This window comes from Python bivittatus, unplaced genomic scaffold, assembly GCF_059951505.1.
Source record: "Python bivittatus isolate LINGU-HERP-01145 unplaced genomic scaffold, Pbiv_v1 ctg000810_np1212, whole genome shotgun sequence".
In the NCBI taxonomy this organism is placed as follows: domain Eukaryota; kingdom Metazoa; phylum Chordata; class Lepidosauria; order Squamata; family Pythonidae; genus Python; species Python bivittatus.
Window position 1 is genome coordinate 4,262,569 of NW_028277111.1, and position 13,642 is coordinate 4,276,210.

The 13,642-nt window shown below is 40.9% G+C and overlaps 1 protein-coding gene across 1 annotated transcript; it reads left to right on the plus strand.

The window, feature by feature from the left end:
• Positions 1-689: 689 nt before the first annotated feature.
• LOC103066571 (uncharacterized) lies at positions 690-11,458 on the plus strand. Its single transcript, XM_015891015.3, has 5 exons — positions 690-1,166; positions 2,978-3,104; positions 3,273-3,352; positions 5,673-5,799; positions 9,439-11,458. The coding sequence occupies exons 1-5, from the start codon at positions 690-692 to the stop codon at positions 10,740-10,742; spliced, it is 2,115 nt and encodes a 704-aa protein (XP_015746501.2). The 3' UTR covers positions 10,743-11,458.
• The last annotated feature ends 2,184 nt before the right edge of the window (positions 11,459-13,642 follow it).

A 13,642-nucleotide genomic window follows, 5' to 3' on the forward strand; every position in this document is an offset into this window, starting at 1 on the left:
ATTGGTCAGGTACTATGGAGTTTACAACCTATCAGATACGCCAAATACAATTCACGGATGTCCCGCCTTAGTTTACATCTCCCACTACTCTACTCCAAAGCCCCCTTGCCCCTATTTACAATTATCCGTATTTGGGACTTCTACTTACGTGTCATCTTGAAAGCTACTGTGTTCCTGTAGTTTCTTAAATAGCTACAGTCGGCAGTTAAACTGGCTGTATCCTGTCGCAACTATCTACATTCTTCCCCTTTTTATATAGGTGCAAGCTGCTTTAAGCCTATAGCTAAATTTCACACATTCTGTTTTCCAGGTTGTGGGCCCTCTTGCAAGCGTTTCAGCATGTTACCCCCCCCATCCTTACCAGCTGTCCCAATGGGGGGGTGATCGGGCTCATATCTCCTCTTCAAAATGGCGTTGGTATGGCCTCAGTTCTACATATGAACCTGCGTGGAGATTAACCCCCTTTTTCTGACCCTTCAAGAAGAAGGTCTATGAATAAGAGCACTGTGATTCTGCCTTACATTATAGTTCTCTGTTATTGTTTTTTTCTTCCTTTTTCAGCTCAGACCAGAAGCTGAAACATGCTTGAGGAGTGTCTTCTTGTCCATAGCTGAAAATAATTCTTCACCAAAGATGGAACAGTAGCCTTGTGAGATTTGTCCAGAGCCTGTACATGTAATTCAGACTCCATGAATGGAAGCAACATTGTAAATACATTCTTTGGTTTGAAAACTGCACCGGAGAAGAAAGATAAAATGGAGGTTCAAAGATCAGGCGTTGGAGCAACAAAAGGCTCTCCTGCCATTCAACTGAAGAACAGTGCAGTCTTCTGGGAAAGAGACAGCTGGAAGGTCCTCCATGAGGACACCATCAGCTCAGATGTTCAGCACTGGTGCTTCAGGAATTTCTGCTACCAGGAGTCCAAGGGACCCAGGGAGGTTTGCAGCCGACTTTACCAGCTTTGTCACCAATGGCTGAAGCCAGAAAGGAATACAAAAGCTCAGATGTTGGATCTGGTGGTCCTGGGGCAGTTTCTGGTCATCCTGTCCCCAGAGATGGAGAGCTGGGTGAGGGAATGCAGAGCAGAGACCTGCTCCCAGGCAGTAGACTTGGCCGAAGGCTTCCTCCTGAGCCAAGCAGAGGACAAGGAGCTGGAAAAGAAGCAGGTGAGAGAATTTCATCTGGTAGCTAACTGCCCGGAGTTGCTCTGAGGTGAGATGGGCGGTGACAAATTTGAAATATAAATAAATAAATAAGCTACCTTTTTTTTGGTTCGTTTGAGTCAGCATTGACTCCTGATGAGTGCCCGGACAAGTCTCTGCAGTTTTCTTGACAAGGTTTTTCGGAAGTGGTTTGCCTTTGCCTGCTTCCTAGGGCTGAGACTGGCCCAAGGTCACCCAGCTAACTTTGTGCCTAAGGCAGGACTAGAACTCATGGTCTCCCGGTATCTAGCCTGGTGTTTTAACCACTACACTGAACTGGCTCTCTGGTAGCTACATGGGGTGATCATATTTCTAGCCTGGCCCATGATTTCTTAAATCCCTTGACAGGCTTTTCTGGAACTTAAGATACTAGGAGGAGATTTCATTTCCTCTTGGAAATAGTTCTACAGGAGGAAGGGAAAATCCAAGCCTATTTCCACCTCAAAATGGATCTGAGAGGCTCTAGAGTTGGAGGGAGAGACAAGAACTCTCCTTCTCCCCTCCCCACTCACTGTGTTCTTGACCTAACCCCTTCCTCCTTTGCTTCTGATGTAGGAATAAAATGAAGAGTTTTCCTACTAACTGTCCCTCAGGTTAGGAAATAAGTACAAGTGCTCTAAATGTTTGCTGAATGTTGATATTTTGAACAAGATACAAACAGATAAACAATATGGGTCACTTTGTTTAAACTATTCTTATTCACTATATAGCAAATAAATGTTTTATGTTCTATACATGCTGACACCTACATTCTCTTTATAGTCACAGACAAAATATATAGAGACAACATGTGCTGGGATGACTCCTCTGATTAGGGTCTCCATCAGGGAGGTGAACCCTGTTCTGATAGGCGTCACTGACTCTGGAATCCCCTCCTTTCTGCCAAACATGAATGACCTGTGATCTGTTTAAAAATATCAATCGTTTTGATTAACCTCGCAAACAACCTAGAGTTACTTCACTGGTTATAGTCATGTCCAAATTGCTGAATAAATAAAAGTGATTCTTTTTTGTGATGATCAGAACCTTTTGGTCAAAGAGGATTCTGCTTTTCCAATTGCCAGCATTTTGTAGGAAAGAAAGAAAAAAAGAAGCAAAGTTACATTATTCTAAATTTGCCAGTAGTAGAAAGAATTAGTTACAAAATAAAGCAAACTTTAATATAAGGCAAAAAATTACTTTTAGTTGGTTTAAATATAGCTTAGCCTGCATTATTAGATGAAATCCATACAGACTTAAAAGTTCAAACTTGACAAGTAATTAGAGACTAGAAGAAATGAAGTGTGTGAGTTACCCTTCAGCTACAACCATAATGTGCTTAGGATATGTCCCTTCACCATAAGCATGTGGACATTGACCACAAGGCTTGTGGACCTTAATCAGTAGGCCAATGGGCTGCCCATCATAATGGGCAAAAAACAAAACAAGTCCATAAATCTAGATCACAACACTTCAAGAGGAGCTTTGAAAAACCACAAAGAAGAAAATGTAACAAGTCTGACGAGAAGAAAAGGAAGAGAACTGATAAACAGAAAAGGGGGACAGAGGCATCTAACAAAATGGCAATTCACTTAACTGGAAATAATAGCCAACATGAAGCAGAATCCCAGAGTTGTATTACTCTAACGTGCAAGAGGGTCATCGGGAGATTGGGGAGGACTAGAAGGAGAGGGTAGAGTCATGGAAAGCAAACAAGTGTAGGCAAGTTCATCAGAAAATGGATCATAAACCAGACCCCTAAGGCCAGGGTTTTCTCACACTGGCTGGTCTTTCAGGTGAAGCAGCTCTTGATGGAGGTGGTCCCAGCATGTCCTGAGGGAAGGGGAGATCTGTCCAATCCCTTTCAGGATCCACCCTTGAGGAGGATCTCCCAAGAAGATCCAGTTCAGGTCACCTCATCATGTAAGTGAAGGTTTCTTCTGAAAGCAGTGGGGCTTGAATTGCTTCTATTCACAAGTTTCTTTATCCTGGAGCTGTGTGCTAGAATGGCATTTGTGTATAGCATCCCCAGGATCATATTTAGAATTTCTTAAAATACTCTTGTTTTGCCCTCCTTTGTCTCACTCTCAGGGAACAGAAGAGCGTTGATGGAAATGTGTGAAGCATTTATTTGTGATGAAGCAGAAACAGCAGGTGTGCCTCAAGCTCAGGTAAGGGGCTTATTTGAGGGGAGGGAGACGAGTTTTGTTACGTGGCTCACTACACAACCTGCTCCTTAGCAAGGAGTGTTCAGAGTAAGATTCAGCTATCTGCCAATCATTCAGCTTGGCCTGCCTTTCAAGATTGTTGTGGAGATAAAAAGAAATAACCTGTAGACTCCCCTGAGAGACTGGAAATTTCAGGAAATAAAATTTATTTAAGGGAAGAACTGAGTACTTTCTTATGCTGTGGTAGGTTACTGTAACTAAAATAAAGTTTTAAGTACCTCATATGGATGGAAAAATACCAAGTTCTTTTGCATTGTATTGAAGTGCTCAAAGCAAATTAAATACAATCAGAGAATTTAAACACTAAGGACAGCATAGAACCTACTACAGAAATATAGAAACACATCAGATTCAAAATTACTAATGCAAAATATGGATTTCATACGTAAAAATCTAAAGTCAAAGACTAAATAATTGGTATAATAAAAATATTGCCTTTATACCCTTTTGTAGTTATTTACTCAGTTTTTTTCTTTTTAAATGTTTTCATAAATAGTAATGATATGAAACTTGTGAAATAGAAAGATGTCAGTCAAGTCACTTAGGACTTCTAGGACATAAGTATTTTGAATGATGCCAGGAAACAATTCCTAATATGTGCATCTTGTTTTTGATTATGTACCATCAAGTTAGGGTTGACTTTTTTTTTTTCCAGGAAAATCTGTCCCCAGCCTGGTCTTTTAGGTCTTCCAACAGCCCACCTGTGGCGGCTATAGGATGCCTTCTTCTTCTCTTCCCTTCCACCTTTCCCAGCAATACATACTTCTCCAGAGAGCTAGGTCTTCACATAATGTGTCCAAAATATAATTCGTGCCTCCAGTGAGAACTCTGGCTTTATTTGTTCTGTAATGCATTTGTTGGTTTTCTTGACTATCAAGGAGTTTTCTCCAACACTGATGTCAATACACTGTCTATCCTGCTTCTTCAAAGTCCACCTTTCGCTTCCATAGTGTCAGAGGGAAAACCGTTGCCTGTATGATTCTGACCTTAGTGGGTATAGACACATCATGGCATGTGAACATCTGATGAGCAGGCTATTGACATTTCTTTCTCCAATTTCAAAACTACCCTCATCTTCCAATCTGGCTTCCCTCAATATATATTCATTATATAAGTTGAATAAACAAGAGGAAAAGAATACAGGCTTGTCTCACTTTTTTGCCAACCTGGAGCCAGTCTGTTTCTCCATGTCCTGTCTGGAGTGTGGCTTCCTGGCTTGCATATCGGTTTCACATGAGGACAATGAGATGTTCTGGGATTCCCATTTTTCTAAGCACATTCCACAGCTTGATATGGTCAATACATTCTAAGGCCTTTCTCTTATCAATGAAGCACATACTGACTTCTTTTTGGTATTGTTTGTCTTTCTCAATTATCCAGCTTGCATCAACAGTAATGTCTCTTGTTTCTCGGCCTTTTCTAAACCCAGCTTGAACACCTGGCATCTCTCTTTCCATGTTGGGCTCTAATCTGTGTTGGATCCTAGAATGTGAAATTAAGGATATTGTACAAGAGCTTGCACTGTTAAGTCTCCTTTCTTTGGAATTGATATGTAGGCTGACCTCCAATTTTTTGGCCACTGTGCCTTTCTCCATATTTACTAGAACAGTTTGGATAGAACCTTGACTGATTCTTCTTCTGTTGCTTGCCGTATTTCTGTAGATACTCATCAATTTCTTCCAACTTGGTAATGACCAGAGTGCTGATTTAACTTTGTCTTCCAGTACTAGAGGTTCTTGTAAGTAGGAAATAATCTTGGATATTGACATTTCTACTATTCAGAATTTCTATACAGAAATATCTGTCTATTGGTATCCTTTAGCATACCAGTTTGAGATCAGAGTCTCCTTAAAGAGTTTGGAGATCTTTTAGAAAACTTTCCTTATTTTTCCTTATCTGTTTCCATTTTTGTCATCTTTATGAATGTTGATATATTATTGTTTCTTGCCTTTTCTCTTTGAAATATTTTGTCAAGATCCTGCTCCTTTAAGCAGCTTTGCTGATTCATTCTGGACTAATAGGAACTCTCCAAATCGATCTCTTTTACTTGGATACAATTAAGCTGCAACTAAGCATCAATGTTGGATAGACCTTCCAGCTGAAATAATTATTTGGACATCCAGACCCAAAATGAGCAGATGTATCCTGCAAGAAGATGTCCATTTGCTCCGTTGCAAAGTTCTGCTTTTGCTTTTGTTAAAGAAGAGATAGAAGTTACAAAACCTTTCTGGGGCCTGTCTTGAACATTTTCTTTCTCTTTTAGGGCTCCGTTTCCTTTGAGGAGGTGGCCATGTATTTTACGGAGGAGGAGTGGGCACTGCTGGATTGTGGCCAAAGAGCCTTGTACAGGGAAGTCATGCTGGAGATTTCTAGGAATGTGACTGCTCTGGGTAAGGATCCTCTTTATTAATTAATTCGGAGAAGGTCTTTTCTTTAATATAATTTTACTATTGTAATTAAAATTCTTAAAAAAAATAAAAAATAAAAAACTAATACAAACTAGAGAAAGAAGAAAATGGAAAGAAAGAATAAAAATTGTGGGGAAAAGAAAAAAAAGAAAAAAAGAATATTAGAAAAAGAGAAATATATAAAGAAGTGACTTCCAACCTTCCATTACAACCAGTGTAAACAAATTTAGTAACTCTTCACCTCCTGTAAGGTTACAAACAGATATCTCTTCATCCCATATCCCATCCCTTATCCATAAGCAAATTCATAAAACATCAACTTTTCAATTCTGGTGTCAGCAAAAAGTCCATAAAGGGTTGCCAGAACATTTGTAAAAATGTCTTATTTTAACCTTGATCAAATAAACCAATTTTATAGTCCTTCCTTTTACTTCTAACAGTTTTAATCTTTAATTCAATCAAATATTGCCGTAGGATTTGATTTCTCTTCAATTCTTCTTTATCCCATCGCAGAGATTTCTTCAAGGCTTACTAAGCCTCTTTTGTAGATCCAATAAGAAAACATTTCCCAAGTCATTCTCTTGGTTTATCATTTGTATTTCCCTTTTAATTTTAAAATCTTCAGCCAGTTTCTTTTGTATGTCCAATAAAGCATCCTTTCCAATCATTCTCTTGGCCTGTCATTTGTAGTTCCACATTCTGTACTTTCCTTGTCTTGTCAGATAAAATTTGTTCCACATCTGTCATTCCTTCATTTACATCTTTTAGACATAGTCTATCCATAGAAGCAGACTTCATTACTGACAGTGTTTATATTATAGTTACTAATTTCTGGCTCCATTCTTCAAAGATATCTTTTAATATTTCTGATGTTATAACAATTTGTGTCATTTTGTAATCCCAGTGTTACCTGACATCACAAACGTATGTATTTTTTTTCTTCCACTTAAAATCTTTAGACCCCTCTAGTGCCCAGTTTCTAAAATCATCACTCATCTTTTGTTATGACTTGCAAAAGCCAAGATAGTCAAAATAAGTCTGTTTCCCATGAGGAGCTGTTTATTCCAAAATTACTATAAGATTTTACTATACTATTTTTACTATAAGGTCAATATTCTAAATTTATCTGGACCCTTAATCCATTTATAACTTTCGTAGATCAAAATCTTATTTAACTTTTTGCTATTTATTTCAAATTCTTTAAATTCTTAAGCTTATAATTAATTTTTCTTTTGTTCAGAGTTGCAGATAAACTCGCCTGATAAAGACTTTTCAGACTTGTTGTTCCGAACGTCTCTAATAGCTTTAAGATGGTTAATAGGCAATTTCCAAAAGTGATTAGGAAGTGAGGTTTGCAAACTTAGTGTCCTTTAAAAGGGTCCACCGTTGTGAGCAAGATGGCTGATCCTGTTGTCTCCCAGTGCTCAGAGCCATGGAAAACTGCTGTTCTGTGGTCTCCTTGTGAGGAGCAGCTATGTGGAGCACATGTGGGTGATCTCTGGACCTCTCCTTATCCTGAGAGGTTCCAAGGAACCAGTCTACTTATTGGTTCCTGGGTCTTTGCTGTGATTGTTGTCTCTGCTTTCACAGAGCCGTCTTCAGTTTGCCATACCTCCCCTGGAAGTCATTAATTAATTAGAGGAAGGTCTTTTGTAGTTGGAAGTAACCAGGGAGCATCTCCTGGCTTGAAGGAGCAGATGTTCTGTTTGTCCAAAGAGGGGAGGAGCGATTGGGAAATACCTGCTTAGGTGTGGGGATGGGATCCTTTCCCATCTAGAATGTGAGGATGCACCTGAGCGAGTCTTCCAGTTCCTCTCTAATCTGAAGTTATTAGGGATCTTTCCCTTAACCATATCTTCTAACTGACAGTCATAGAAAGAGGGGAATCGGGATGGGAGCCTGGGGTCCCAAAGGCAGACAGGAGGGAAGACCCTCCGATTGAAAGGGGCCATTTCCAGCCAGTTGAAAGCATCCTCCCATTCAGCAACCCTTCCCCCAAAACCACTGAAGACGAGAGACCCATATTTGCAAAAGGCATCAGTGACAAGCAGTCACTGTTTTCCTATTTGGGGGAGAGAGGGAGGAAAAGAGAGAGGGAGAACTAGAAAATGGGATGTGATGAATAAATGAGCATAGAGCAAGGGCCAGGAAACAAATAGCTGGGCTTCCCCGAATCTGACTAGCAAGTGCTGCCTCTTTGCCTCTTGTAGGATATAATAAACCCTCAGCTAGATGCCCCCAAAGCTTGACGCCTTGTTGTTGTTGTTGTTGTTTAGTCGTTAAGTCGTATCCGACTCTCCGTGACCCCATGAACCATACTGCGCCAGGCCTTCCGGTCCTTCACTGCCTCCCTGAGTTTGCTCAGTTTCATGCTCATTGCTTCAGTGATGCTATCTAACCATCTCATCCTCTGCCGTCCTCTTCTCCTTTTGCCTTCAATCTTTCCCAGCATCAGGGTCTTTTCCAAAGAGTCCTCTCTTCGCATTAGGTGACCAAAGTATCTGAGCTTGAGCTTCATTATCGATCCTTCCAATGATCCTTGACGCCTTACTTCTTCTTAAAAGAGACACTTATGAAGCAAGGAGCCTCAGAAGGACTTTTCTTCTCCCGTCTCTCTGTTCCTGCCTGCTTTCCCCCAAATCCAGCTTTCCTTTTCATTATCCTTTCATTCAGATTGGCATTGCGGGGTGAGGGCTGCTAACCGCTCACTGAATTGGGTTTCCACGGGTTACAAAATGTAAACTTTCCAGCACCATTGCTGTTGTGTGCTAAATTGTGTTTGCAGTTTCTCCGTGGCAAGGGGATGGGGAATTGCCACTCTTTGCAGGCCTTTCTTTTTCTGTTCCCTAATTGAGCTACTAAGAATGGGTCTTTTCTGACAATGCTCTGTGCTTGGGTTAGTACATGTTAGCAGAGGACAGTGGAGCACACGACATCAACTAAGAGCAGTAACTACAGCAGGATAATTTAGCTTTGCCTCTCACTTTTCATTCCTTAATGCTTCCTCAGTCACTCCCATGATAGTTGGATGAATGTTATTTGCCATTGAAGGGATAAGTTGAAAAGACTTTCTGTGCTTGGATCATTATATTATCTTCAAATCCAAACAACCAGAATGTGTATCTCCAGTTCATTCACTTTTATGAGGACTGTTTTCACTTCCTCAGGTGCGGCTCATTTCATCCCAGAATCTGTGTGTTCTATTTTTGTGTAACTTGATAATGAAACGAAACACAGCTCCTGAGAGCAATTGCTTGCATTTACAGGTCATACATGTCAGGAAATTCACATTTATAATACTAAATCTCTAACATAATTATTCCTACCCCAGAAGGATAAAATTAAGTTACAGAGTCTATAGAGCAGTGGACCCCAGGTACTGCAGTCAGTAGAGCTGATGGCCAGTCAAACTACCCATCTCTCATAAAAATTAAGTGGGACATTTTTCAAAAACTATAAACAAATCGTTTGCTTAGGTTCATAAAGTATATAAACAGGGTATTGGAATGTTTTTGAAATAGTGAAATAGTGGATGCAGTTAATTGTGATTGGCTAGCTGATGGTACCTAATGACAGTCTCAGTTTCTACATAAGATTTCTAATTTTTAACATTTCCTCAAGCAGGTGATGGGGAGAAGAACAAGAAATACAAAGAACCAAGAGTGCTGCCAGTAGAAATAGCCAAACATAAAGTAGAAGAAGGGATGTTTGAAATGCAGGAGGAACCAAAAAGGCAAGAAAGAACTCATGCAAAGGATAGAGGGGAGAAGTTCTCTCCTTTTCTCTGTGTAGAAATCCATGGCTTCATGACCCAGCAAGATCACAAAGGAAAAAGAAAGGGAAAATATTCAGAGTGTGGCAAAACAGGCAAAAATAAACCTGATTCAAATAAATACGGCAGAACCCGGACTAAACAGAAACAGCAGGAATACAGACAGAATGAGGAGAGTATCAGTCGCTCCTTCCCTCTTCCTTTACATCAAAGACTCCATATGCAACAAAAGCCATACATAGAATCTGGGAAGAATTTCAGTTTGAGCAGCAACCTTAGTTCTTATGGGGGGTTTCACACAGGAGGAAAACCATATTGGTGCCTAGTGTGTGGAAAGAGCTTTAATCAGAACAGTACCCTGACTTCTCATAAAAGGACCCACACAAGAGGGAAACCATATAAATGTTTTGAGTGTGGAAAAAGCTTCAGTAGGAGCAGTCATCTTACTTCCCATCGAAGGGTTCATACTGGAGAAAAACCATATCACTGTGTGGAGTGTGGAAAGAGCTTTAGCATGAGCAGTCATCTTACTTCCCATCAAAGGATCCACACAAGGGAGAAGCCATATAAATGTTTTGAATGTGGAAAGGAGTTCAGTAGCAGCAGTACCCTTGTGAAACATAAGAGGATCCACACAGGAGAGAAACCATATCAGTGTATGGAGTGTGGAAATAGTTTCAGCAGGAAAGGCAATCTTATTTCCCATCAAAGGATCCACACAGGGGAGAAACCATATAAATGCCTGGAATGTGGTAAGAAATTCAGTGACAGCAGTACCCTTGTGAAACATAAAAGAATCCATACGGGAGAGAAACCATTTCAGTGCACAGAATGTGGAAAGAGCTTTCGTGTGAACAGTAGCCTTACTTCCCATCAAAGGATCCACACAGGGGAGAAACCATATAAATGCCTGGAGTGCGGAAAGAGCTTCAGCATGAATAATCACCTTACTTCTCATCAAAGGATCCATACAGGGGAGAAACCATATAAATGTGTGGAGTGTGGAAAGAAGTTTAATGACAGCAGTACCCTGGCAAAACATAAAAGAATCCACACAGGGGAGAAACCGTACCAATGCTTTGAGTGTGGAAGGAACTTTCGTGTGAACTGTAGCCTTATTTCCCATCGAAGGATCCACACAAGGATCTTATAACCTTATAAGCACATGGAGCGTGGAGAGAAATTCTGTGAGAGCACTACTTTTATGAACCATAAAAGAATTCACACAGGAGGGAAACCCTAAATGTGCACACAGAAAGAACTTTAGAATGAACAGTCACTTTGTTTCCCATCAAAGGATCTCCATGGGAGAAACCGTACAAAAGCACGGAACATGGAAAGAGCTGCTTCTGTGTGGCTTCCCACAGGATCCACACAGAAAAGAAGTTGTGTGGACTGTAGACAAAAGTTCCATAAAAGCAATAATCTTGTGAAACTCTCACACAGGAGAGAGACCATATTCACAGTAGAGCATGGAGAGAACTTTATTGATCATAGTGCTCTTCCTGCAGATGGATCCACCGGGGAGATGGATCCCGCAAAATCTCCCATTGGGGGAGATCGGTGGCATACAAATTTAATAATAAATAAATAAATCCACATAGAGAAGAAGCCAAAGAATTGCCAGGTTTCTGGGGGGAAATTTCAACTGTGGCACATCAAGTGATGCGCAGAAGAGAGAAATTATAAAAACCCCAAGAATGTGGGAAGAGTTTCAGAAAGAATATTGTCTTGCTGCCTCTAAGATCTGTTTGTTTATTTATTTGATTTCTATAGCCACCCATCTCAAGTGACTCTGGGTGGCATACAATCATAAAAACATGTAACGTTTAAAACAATTAAAGCAATACAAATAAATCTATATGGTTTCTGAGTAAAACTATTGCCATATTTGTTAATATAGCCAAGAAATGGGTCCCTTAACACACTCAGGGCCCCAGGCCCGAGCACATAACCAGGTCTTCACGGACTTACAAAAGGCCCACAGGGTCAAGGTCATTCCAATCTCTGAAGGGAGAATGTTCCAGAGGACAGGGGCTATGGCAGAGAATGCACGTCTTTTAGTCCCTGCCAGCCAACGGACCTTGGCTGACAGGACCTGTAACATGTCCAACCTGCCAGACCAAATTAGATGGGTAGAAACAACTGGGAGAAGATGGTCCCTTAGGTAATCCAGTCCCAAGCCATGAAGGGCTTTAAAGGTGACAGCCAGCACCGGAAACACAGTGGCAACCAATGCAGCTCGCATAGCAATGGTGTTACATGTGTTGAATATCCAACACCATTTCCTACATTGGAATAAGCAGGACAGCAAGATCCAAAAGGGCAGAGAGGCTTTGTGAAGCCCACAAAACATTCTTGTCCAAGAACGTGGACAAGCAAGAGATCAAAAGAAAGGCCCTGTGTAAACAATCATCATAATTACCTTACAAAATCCTTTGAGAAATTTTTAGAAAGTGGTAAGCAAGGGACTCATATAGAACAAGGGAAGAGAAGACTGTGCAACAGCCAAGAGACAGCATGAACTCTACTGAGGTGAATATGAATGAATGAATGAGTGAGTGAATTAATTAATTGGGAATTTGTAGTTACAATCATTTAGTTGTATACAAAGCCAATTACCGATCTATTATCTGCACGATTTCTACCTACAGTTTATGTCCCTGTCAATAAATTGACATACATAGATGTACAGTCACAAATTAGTGATCCAAGTATTCCCCTTTGAACTCACTTTTAAGGAAACATTGCTCTATCTAAACATCCATCTTTTCTTCTGAGAGAGACCGAGTCTGAAAGGAAAGTGGACGGCCCACATGCTGCATTTCAGGTAAGCAAAGTTGTAATTTACTAAGTGAGGCTTTATGTCCATGGCCTGCCAGGTAACAAAAGAGATGAACAGAATCGATTTCACAAGCCCTCTTAGAAGGGAGCACTGAGCAATAAATCGTCAACCTCCTAGAAGAGAACAGAATGCTCAGAAAAAGTCAAACCTTGAAGATCCTGATGGACAATTTGAGAAAATACGGGAGGGTCCTCAACAGAACCCGATGGCAAATGGGTCCAAGTGTGTCGATTCCTTCCCAAGTAAAGGCAAACAAACATTGAGAGAGTGGACAGGAAGAGGAAAGTACGCAACACAACAGTCAACTACAGTAAAATAAGTTCCACTGAATGGCAGTGCTCAGTAAGAGAAGTGTCTAACTTCTCAAAATCATTAGGTGAGTATTATTAGTCCAGTGTTTCTCAACCTTGGGAACTTTAAGATGAGTGGACTTCAATTCCCAGAATTCTGGGAATTGAAGTCCACCCATCTTGAAGTTCCCAAGGTTGAGAAACACTGATCTAGGGAAGTGCATGAAGAATTCACATGGAGGGTCAACACCAGGGAGAGCTCCAAGCAGCTGGAGATGAATCCCAAGCCCCAAAACCGGGGTGCTTATTTTATATTATTTATTAAATTTACATTATTAAATTAAATTTATTAAATGTATTAAATGGCTGGCTGGGGAATTCTGGGAGCTGAAGTCCACCCATCTTACAGTTCCCAAGGTGGAGAACCACTGTAATAGTCAGAAGCGGCTTTGAGTAATTCTTTGGATGGGTGAATAGAAACAGGAGGAGGAGGAAGACTTAAAGGAGGGGGATAAACCGGTACAGGAATTTCAGCTCGGACAGAAGGGGGGAATCCAGACATCTTGAGGTGCATTTAGAGAAGTCACGTCAAGACAGCGCCTTCCCTTCTAGGATCCTCAGAAGTAAACCACGGTCACGGAGTTTGACACCAACGACTCCTACCTTTTAATGACCGCCCCGCCGTTTTCCTGGAATTCTTAGCAAAATAGCCCAAAGGACTTCCTGCGGGTCGTTCTGAGTCCGCACGAGAGGCCTTACGCCGGAATCACAGAGATTTGTCGTCTTGCTAGGTAAATCTCATCGCTGTGGCCGCAGACCGAGCCTTTGGAAAAGCTGCTTTTCCAGAGGGGGGGAAACGTTGTTTTCTTGTACAAGCCGTTGGGCTTGGCGTCGCGATGCCGTTTTTCTATTGGTCGA